General features: G+C 32.6%; 1 protein-coding gene and 1 long non-coding RNA gene across 4 annotated transcripts; both read right to left on the bottom strand.

Annotated features, from left to right (window-relative positions):
- Positions 1–2,109: 2,109 nt before the first annotated feature.
- On the bottom strand, positions 2,110–4,200 carry LOC145126705 (uncharacterized). Its single transcript, XM_079062014.1, has 3 exons — positions 4,079–4,200; positions 3,526–3,964; positions 2,110–3,414 (listed from the first exon to the last, which is right to left on the bottom strand). The coding sequence occupies exons 1-3, from the start codon at positions 4,198–4,200 to the stop codon at positions 2,110–2,112; spliced, it is 1,866 nt and encodes a 621-aa protein (XP_078918140.1).
- Positions 4,201–6,373: 2,173 nt separating this feature from the next.
- On the bottom strand, positions 6,374–7,798 carry LOC145126013 (uncharacterized). Of its 3 annotated transcripts, none has more exons than XR_013716274.1 (5): positions 7,528–7,798; positions 7,316–7,437; positions 7,119–7,170; positions 6,752–6,805; positions 6,374–6,649 (listed from the first exon to the last, which is right to left on the bottom strand). It is a non-coding gene; the product is annotated as an uncharacterized LOC145126013 (long non-coding RNA). The 3 variants fall into 3 exon arrangements; XR_013716272.1 differs by having other exon boundaries at positions 7,539–7,798; XR_013716273.1 differs by having other exon boundaries at positions 7,316–7,434; positions 7,539–7,798.
- Positions 7,799–10,301: the final 2,503 nt, after the last annotated feature.

Here is a 10,301-nt window from a genome sequence, read left to right as displayed (position 1 = left end):
AGGCTCTAACATCAAATAATTAATTAATGAATATCGGTCAGTTTACATTGAAAACTTTACCGCATTATAAATAAAAAGAATATATTTTTAATAATAAATTAAACTAATTGCAAATTTAGCCAAATAAACTAATTATTTTATGGAAAATAGCCAAAAACCCAAATTACAAAATTAGCCCTTAAAATCACGGATGGATTAAACCCATCTGTGATTTCGCATTTCCATCTGCGAACGTATAAGTGCCTAAAGTACATTTGTGCTTTAGGCACTTGTACGTTCGCAGATGGAGCAGTCCATCTATGATTTTGTACATTCCACGTGCGATTTCTTAGCTATTTTGTATAAAAATGTTTTTTTTTTCACTATCTTTTTTGGTGAAACTCTCTCTCTTTCCACCTCCCCTCAATTACAACGCAAACCAAATATTTATTCATTTTTTTAGAGACGTTTTAAACAAATTTTCCAAAGAAATAAGAACAAAAATGATAACTTTTTGAAGAAGTTTATATATAATAAGGTTGTTTCGTAGTCAAATCTATCAATTTCGTAGTCAAAATAATAATAAAAAAAAACAAAAAAAATCACAAAATCGCAGGTGAATAGAGAGGAAATCGCAGATGGACATAGTCCATCTGCGATTTTAGACTGGAAAATGGGGTATATATACAGCGGAAAAAAAAACCACCTGCGAACGTACAAGTGGCTAAAGCACATCTGTGCTTTAGCCACTTGTACGTTCGTATGTGGCATGACGAAATCACAGATGGATTATACCCATCTGCGATTTTAGTGGTTAAAAATGCAATTTTGGTTTTTTTGGCTATTTTCCACAAAGTAATTAGTGTATTTGGCTAAAATTTCAATTTTCTCTTAAATATTTAAGTTAAAATTATAAAATTAAGACATAATAACCTATGGATAAAAAAGGATGTTACAAATTCATTTAAAATCTAAAGAATAAAATATATATCTGCTGTTTTTTTATCTATTTCTCTACCCATGTTAAATAATTAATGACAAATGTCATATTTAAAAAAATTAATAATATTTTAAAATATTTATGACCATTTAACATATAACATAGGTAAAAAAATAAATCAAAAAGAAAATATAAAAATATATTTAATTTTTTCTAAAATTAATTAATAGAAAAAATACAAGTTCTAGATAAATACCAATAAAGAAAAACTAAAAGTAAAAAAATAATAACATCAACCACCACGTTTTAAACAAAATATATGATAAATAATTAAAAATAATAACTATTACACCACTCAATCAAAACATCAATAATTGATATTACCAAAACAGTATAATATTTTTTCAATCAAAACATCAATAATTGATATTACCAAAACAGTATAATATTTTTTCAATGCAATAATTACATGCAGACATTGAAGACTAATTAGTATTTTATTACCTAATATTAACCAGAGGGGAAGCCCATGCTTTTCATGGGTATGCAAACCTAGATTGCATTCCATAATGAACGTTCATATAACGTTGTTACATGAGCAAAAATAAAAGGCAATACTGAGTTTTTCCGCCTATCATCAACTTTAGTTGCTGAATCCGGAATCCTTGTTAACTCTAAAACCTTATCAGCCACTCATTGAGCAGATTCCATACGCTGTTCCACAAAAGGTATCTTTGTTACTTTATTTAATAAGTGAAACAAAACAGATGGTACATGAGAATAATCAAAGCCTGTTACTTTATTTAATTAGCGAAAGAAAACAGAATGTACAAAGTTATTATTGTGTATATGCATATTTCTATGTACCTCATCACTTATCAGAGTAGAAACAGGGGTTTTGCCCGAAAGAAATTCTGCCAAGTCAACTACAACTATCATATAGTTCAAAAAAATCTAAATGAATTTGTAAAACATAGATTATCATATTTATTTGGACTCTGTAAAATATTACGTAGACTTTGTGCATAACCACATTTTTTCTTCCAAGCATTCCCTACAAATAAGATGCGGACGCAGGAATTAATAGTAGGGGTTGTACAAATTTTTTTTTCCGGTCAAACATAATATAAAACATCTAACACAATTTTTTTTTTCTGGTTAAACCTAATATAACAACGATCTATTAGAATTCAAATTTGTCCTCTTCGTGCAAACATCTTTTGAAACCGCTCCATTACTTTTTCATTTTCAACTTTCGCAAGTGCTTCGGTCTCGACATTACAAAGCAATGTGTCGTTCAAAAATTCATCGTCAATTTTGTTACGCAAGTCGGTCTTCAAGAGCTTCATCTTTGAAAAACATCTTTCTACACTTGCAGTTGCTACGGGTAATATCAAAGCCAACTTTAAAAGCTTATAAACCAAATGATAAGATCGATGCTTCCCCGTACTAACCATCAAACGAGAAAGGTCGGAAATTCCTTTCAAACTAGTGAAGCGCTCATCTTTGATGCGAGAGTGATAAAATATCTCAAGTTGTCCTTCAAGGTCTATCATATCTGAATCATCAAAGTCATACTTGTATAACTTACCCAACTTCAATAACTTTGATTTGTCAAATTGTACAAATGAATCACAAGGGCTCAAAGCATCCGTGTATTCTAGTAATTGGGTTCTTGTTTCACTAAATCGATCTCGATATTCTGTAAGTTGCATATCTACCACCGTGTTGAAGATTTCAAACTCAAAATTAAACCTATTAGTCTTTGTAGTCCTACGGTTTCTCGCACCAATATACAACTCTTCCATATCTAAAGTATCAATTTCGTGTGTTTGACAAAAAAATGATACTTTTGGCAAAATGCTAGCAAACCCTATGTTTCTAAAAGATTGCAATGCCTCCATTGTCCCTCTAACCATCGAAGCCGCTTCTAAAATGTCTAGATCTTTTCTTTGAAGTTGCTTTGACAATGTACCCGTGAGGTGTAAAATGTCATACATCATATGTAAGTAAAACACGAACTCAAATGATTTAAAATATGCTAAGATTCCAGATGCTTGTTGACGGTTTGCCAATGATCCTCCTTCATCTTTCACAAAATCTAAAACTACAAGAACATCCGCAAACAACTTCATCAAACTTGTGAGTGTGTTGAAATGTGAACCCCATCTTGTTTCTCCCGCTCGAACAAGTGTAGTCTCTTGATTTAACCCTCTTCCGGTACACAAGCCTTTTTGCACCCTTTCTCTTGCTTGCTCTCGTAGTAAGTCTTTTCTTTTACACGAGGCACAAACAACATTAACCACCAACGAAATTTGCTCAAAAAAGTCACTAACACCATCATGCTTTTTTGCTACAACCACAACTACTAATTGAAGTTGGTGTGCAAAGCAATGTACATAAAAAGTCGTGTCATTCTTTTGTAATATCAAAGCTTTCAAATCATTGAATTCCCCTCGCATATTGCTAGCCCCATCATAACCTTGTCCTCTTATCTATTAAAATTTAAAACAATTAATATATATATATATATATATATATATATATATATATATATATATATATTATATTAAATTTAAATAACAAAAAAGTAAAGAATAAATTACCTGACTAAAACTCAACTTATTACTTGTAAGTACTTCATTTATGACGTTTTTTAGTGTCAAAGAAGATGTATCCTTCACGTGCACTAGTCCTATGAATCTTTCTTTCACAAAGCCAAGACTATCGACATAACGCAAAACAATAGCCATTTGTTCCTTTTTTGAAACATCACTAGATTCATCAACTAGTAAAGCAAAAACATCTTGACCAATCTCTTCACGAATACTCAAAAGTACTTCTTGTGCAAAACATTGCACAAGTTCTTTTTGAATTTTAGGGGAAATTAGTTGATTGTTTTTAGGAGCATTTTCTAAAATATTGTTGAAAATATCTTCACTAGTCTCTCGAATGGCTTTTAACACTTCAATGTAAAGCCCTCTATTTTCCGAGTTAACCGACTCGTCATGACCACGAAACGGTAAACCGGTTTTCAATAAAAGTCTAACAACAATAATAGAAACACGTAATCAAGCTTTATATTTATGGTCCTCTGCTTCGGTTTGCCTCCTCAAGACTACATTAATAGTTTGTTTTTCCCTCATTAAAAACTCACACTTTTCTCTTGCTTTGTTGTGAAAACTATCAACACCACCCACATGAGTCCGAAATGCATCTTTTTTATTCCAAGTATCAAAACCTTGGGAAACAAATGCATCTCTCCCTCCTTTTTGTCCCATGAGGTCCCCACACAAATAACAATATAAACAATATGCACTATTCTTTTTCATACTATATTCCAACCAATCAAAGTCATCAAACCATGAAGGAACGAATCTTCTAAATCTATCACCTATTTTTTTTAGGAAACTTATGTGTCCTTACTTGACACAGTCCTTGAAGCAAATATGCTCTTCTTACATCATCTCTTATATTTGATTTGTAACTTGTAATCAATGGCCTATCCGCCGGGTCCTTTGGAAGATCTTTCAAGTCAACATTATCATTAGGTTGGTTAGAGCATGGTGTCTGTGGAGTTGCATTAGAAACCGAAGGGATTGATTGATTGGTGATTGGTGTTTGTGGAGTTGCATTAGGATTAGAAACGAAAGGGATCTATTGATTGGTGATTGGTATTTGGGAACATTCTTCACCACTTTCATGAGGATTAGGTCTTTGTCTTTTGGTAAAAAACCACTTAGTTTAACCTATAAAAACATAACAATTACACCTAATCAAAGAATAACTTCAATAAAACAAGTTGCTTTCACCTAATCAAACAATAAATTCAATAAAAACATAACAATTACACCTAATCAAACAATGACTTCAATAAAAAACATAACAATATATAACCAAAGCAAACAATATAACTTCAATAAAACAAATCAATTTCACCCAAGTCAATCAATAACTTAAAAAAACATATCAATTTCAAATATCTAAATGAATTGGTAGTAAAGCTTACTTGTTTCATTGTATAATTCTAGTGTAGGGCTTTGAAGTTTGAACTTTGAAATGGATTTTGTTAACCAATAAACCAAAACAGTAGAAATTGAAAAAGACAGAAGTTGAATTAGTTGATTGATACTTGCTTCAAGTCTTCAAGAGTCTATCGATTGTCGATTGAGTGATTGAGTATTGTTGAAATCGATCAAGGATTGTGATCGATCCAACAATGAAATCGATCAAGGATTAAGGATTGTGAGGTCACGAGTCCGACAATAGGCTGCCTAACGATCGAAATATCGAACAAATTTTGGACGCATGAACAGAAGTCGAGTAGTCGATTCTGTAATTGTAATCATGTTTTTTTTTCCTTGTACCGATAATAGATAATTACACACTCAATTAATTAGGATTTGGCTATCTCTTTTACAAGCAATTAGCCCAAATTGCTAATTTATCCAATTAAGTTTTATTTTGGGCTTTGGACAATTGGACTATTAAACAATAATTGATTAAAACATTGGACATTTGGGCTCGTTATTATTATTTTTTTTTCGTTTGGTAATTCCCGATAGAGTGACAATATTTTTTTTATGTAGTTGCACAAATTTTTTTTAGTAGTTGCACGATTTTTTTTACGTAGTGGCACAATAGGTAAAAATTAAAAAAAAAACGGAATTTTTCTACTACGTGCGCGGAAGCTAGGTGTTGCCGGTGCCACACCGGGCACCTAGCTAGGACCGCCCCTGCCTTTTACAAATGGATTACATAATATTTGAGTTACGGTGCGACTTGTGTCAATTGGCTATTTTGTTCTTGTAAAAAAGGTGAAAAAATATAGTAAGAATTAGATAAAGTGAACAGACATAGTGGATCTCTTTTATATGAAAATAAATAAATAAAATAATAAAAAAACATGAATTATGTATTTGCATTCTGAAGGGGTGACTTTGTGAAGTTGAGAATGTGTACAAATTATATATAAAAGCTGTAAACAGCTTATAAGATGTGAGTGTCATGATTTATAAAACTTAATATATGTTAAAAAGGTTATTTTACAATTTACACATGTGGTAATATTAATTGCATCGATTTAACAATATTCTGATTGGGAAACATGCGATATTTGTAAGTTGCAGATTAATAAATTCATAGAACTTATTTTCCATGAGTAGTTTCCCTTGATAAGACTAGCACCTTGTCTTACTGCTATTGCATGGTTAGAAACTTCAGCTCTTGTTGGGGTTGGGTTATCACACATGCTTTCTACCATGTTTGTTGCTAATATAATTGGTTTTTGCAAGTTTTAGCACCTTGTATTGATGTCTTCCTGACTAAATAATAATGGATTATGTAACTTTTGCAACAAACATTCAAGCTCAAACCTTAGTGCTTAAAATGTTCACCTGCAATAAAGGAACTTCTTCAATTGGTTTTATGTCTGAAGGTATGAGTACAGGGGAGCTCTTTCACTGTTTCATCTCCACAAAGACATCATACATGTACAGGGCCGGCCCCGAGATTTCGGAGGCCCTATGCAATTTAACAAAAATTAGGCCCTAAAACTTAAAAAGGCCTAAAATTTTAAGCAAAACAATCACAATTTTTCATATTCTAGTGCATAAATACATATTTTAAAATTTCATTCAAAATAATACAGAAAAATAAAATTGTTTCTATAATCATCCTTTTCTTCAAACTCAGGTAGCAAAGAGTAACACATTTGTCCTCTACAAATAACTGTAAAAAAACATAAATCAAATTAGAAAGTTAAGTTACATTATTAGAAAAGAAAAACTTTGACTTGCTTCAAATAAAAAAGATCAGAAGATAAGAACTTACCTTCCAAATTTCGACCTACTTCAAAAAAAAAATCTGAAATAAAAAACCTATAAACTTCAAACACAGATAGAAAGTCAATAGATTATTGCTTCAATGCTTATGAATTCAAGAACTAGGAATCATAAAGAATGAAAAAACTGATATTTTTATAAATAATTTCAAAAATGTAGAGATAGATAAAAAAATGTATAATAGCTTGATTTGAAATCAGAAACATGTAAACCTCAAAAAGGGATTAAAAATGGACAAATTATTGCTTCAATCTTCAGAATTCGAGAAAACATGAATAAAAAATAATTAAAAAAATCAAATTTACTTCTAAAGAACATAATAAATGTATCAGATAGATAAAAAAAATAAAGAATACCTTTTGATTTTTTTTCCCCTAGACTCGGTCCCAAATTCTTTAATATTTGACCCTTATAATCAACAAGAAAAAAAGAACATAAATTTGAAACCAGAAACAATGAATGAAACAAAATCACAAAAAAAAAATTAATTACTTCTTACAAATCAGAAACTTATCAGAAACTAAAAAAAAAATAGAAATTGATTTGCTCGTACCTTCAAAATCCAGAAATTGATTTCCTCAATTCCTTGTTCCTTCTGAGTTCTGATTTTTGAAACTGATATCCTTGTTTCTCCGATTTTGGAAATTGATTATTGATTAGAGTGTAGTCAACCTTCTAAAATAAAAATTAAAAAATCAGAAATTAGATATAAAAATCTAAACAGAAGAAGAAAAAGAAGTAACGACTCATAAAAAATTGAAATACCTTAATCTTACCTTCTGATTTCAAAATCTCAAACAGGTAAGAAACTTGAAGCTTCTAAATTGTTGCCTCCGATTGTAAAATAAATCGTTGCTTCAAAGTTTCATGAAGAAAGAAAAAGAATTATGATTGTTGATTGCCTTTGAAATTGAAATCAACTAATGCGTTAAAAAGAAGCAAACAATAATATCGTTCGTTGTTGCATGTCGAGAAAGATTTAACTCATGCTACAGAAATCGAAGCGTTTTCTTTCTTTTCCAGAAATTTCATTTTTTCCCGCTCACTTTTCTACCATACATGATAAAAAGATTAACCTAATTTGTTTTAGGCCATTAACTGAATATAGGCTATTGTGAACGTTAAAGAAAAATTGGGCCCTATGATTTCTTGGGCCCTGTTCATTGGCACTTTCTGAACTCCCCATGGGCCGGCCCTGTGCATGTAGACCCTTTCATGAGCGGGGGAGTGGGCAATTAGACTTGTAAGTCAATAAGTCATCAATGATTTGATTCAATCTTTTAAGACTGTATTGATTCAGTCATTAAATCTTCAGGTTTCATCATCTGAAGTGATACTCTGAAGTAGAACATGGTCCTTTATCAACCAAGAAACCCGTAATGAAATCACTTACCGGTCAGCATCAAGAAAGCCCATGAAGTTGGGTCTATTCCCGAGTTTTAAGAACATGGTCAAACAGTAACTAAGTATTTTGTAAGAATTTGTATTAGGCTATGTCATTAAGTTCTTCTCTTTTTCTTGTTTTTTGGGTGTAAAGAAACGATTTTTATAATTAATTTATATGAGATAAAGTATACGCAACAATTGTAGAACCCCTTTATTTTATATCTTCCAAAATCTATAAAATTTTCTATGATATTGAATGAAGAAAAAGGTTAATAAGTTGAAATCAGAAAGCAAACTATTACATTGGATCCAACAGCTGCTTGGGTAAAGACCCTTCTTTGTTGACCACCACCTAAAGCCACCTTCCCACCAAAGAAATCACCCTCGGCTGATGATCGGAAAGTCAAAAATGTTGCTGATTTTGAAGAAGACGCCGACATCTTTATCATTACAGGGGACGGTTTGTCTAGTTTATTGAAAGCTAAACCATGGTCACAAGTTAATAAATTAGGTTTTCCTTTTGTTATTATTTCATCATAATAAAACGAACATACAACTGAGTTTAAATAGGAAGGAACATCCTTGCTAAACAAGAAAAATGAGATAAAGATAGCCTCCTAAATATAAGCTAACTAACAGATATCTAAAACGTATGACTAGATAACTTCAATCTCAATACTCCCCTTCAAGTTGGAATGTGAAGGTCACAAACACCCAACTTGTTACGTAGAAACCGAAAACGGTCAGCCCCAAGAGCTTTAGTGAAGATATCTGCAACTTGATGTTCAGAACGAATGTCACAAGGCTTGACATCACCATTGTTGACTCGTTCACGAAAGAAGTAACAATCCATTTCAACGTGTTTAGTCCTCTCATGATAGACAGGATTTACAGCTGTATGACGAGCTGCCTCATTATCACACATCAGTGGAGTAGCACTGGTTTGCTTCATCCCCAAATCGTGAAGTAACCACCTCAACCATAAGACTTCACAAACCGTGCTGGCCATAGCTCTATATTCCGCTTCAGGTGACGACCTGGATACAACACTTTGTCTTTTAGTTCTCCACGAAACCGGGGCACCACCAAGACTAATGAAATCTCCTGTGCATGACCGTCTGGTGGAAGGAAAACTAAGCCAACTTGCGTCACAGTAAGCAACAAGATCAAAACTTCCATTTGAGGGAAAAAGTAAGCCTTGCCCTGGAGTGGCCTTCAGATATCTCAGAACGCGTGTAGCTGCGTCCATGTGAGTACGACGAGGACTGCTCAAGAATTGGCTGAGTTGATTTACTGAATAGACAATATCAGGCCGAGTCACAGTCAAGTAGAGTAGTCTTCCCACCAGTCTTTGATATTGAGAAGCATCTACTTCTGGACTATCATCTTCTTTCTATAAACGTAGGTTTTGTTCCATGGGAAAGTTACTCGGCCGACTCCCTTGAACGCCACTATCTTCTAAAATATCAAGGGTATATTTCCGTTGACTAATAACAAGACCTTTATTTGTTTTAGCCACTTCTATTTCCAGAAAATACTTCAAGACCCCTATGTCTTTTATACTGAAACGTTCATGCAAACACCTTTTGACATCATTAATTTTCTTATTATTATTTCCCATGAGAAGAATATCATCCACGTAGATGAGAGCTAGAATTTGAATTTTATCTCTTTGAAAAATAAACGTCGAATAGTCCGCCTTAGAAGGTTGGAAACCAATATCAATGAGAGCTTTGGTAAACTTTTGGTACCAATTCCTCGAAGCCTGTTTCAAACCATAAATCGACTTGTGTAGTCTACATACTCGTTTATCGTTTTCTTTAATGAATCCCTGGGGAATTTTCATATATACTTCCTCATTTAAATCACCATGAAGGAACGCATTATTGACGTCCAATTGTTGTATTTCCCAATGTTTCTTTGAGGCAATAGCTAGAGCACAACGAACGGTGACTAGCTTTGCAACGGGAGCAAACGTCTCGTGAAAGTCAACGCCTTCAACTTGTGTGTAGCCTTTTGCTACTAAACGGGCTTTATATCTTTCTACTTCACCACATGGTTTGTATTTAACCTTGTATACCCACTTTGATTTAATAGCTTTCTTGCCCGGAGGAAGTTCTGTTATGCTCCACTTTCCATTTTCTTCTAAAGAT

The sequence above is a fragment of the Lactuca virosa genome, chromosome 7 (genome assembly GCF_052849685.1).
Source record: "Lactuca virosa cultivar CGN04683 chromosome 7, Lactuca_virosa_CGN04683_v6, whole genome shotgun sequence".
Taxonomy (NCBI): Eukaryota; Viridiplantae; Streptophyta; class Magnoliopsida; order Asterales; family Asteraceae; genus Lactuca; species Lactuca virosa.
The sequence above is the reverse complement of the archived record's forward strand: the minus strand, read 5'-3'. Positions and strand labels throughout refer to the sequence as shown.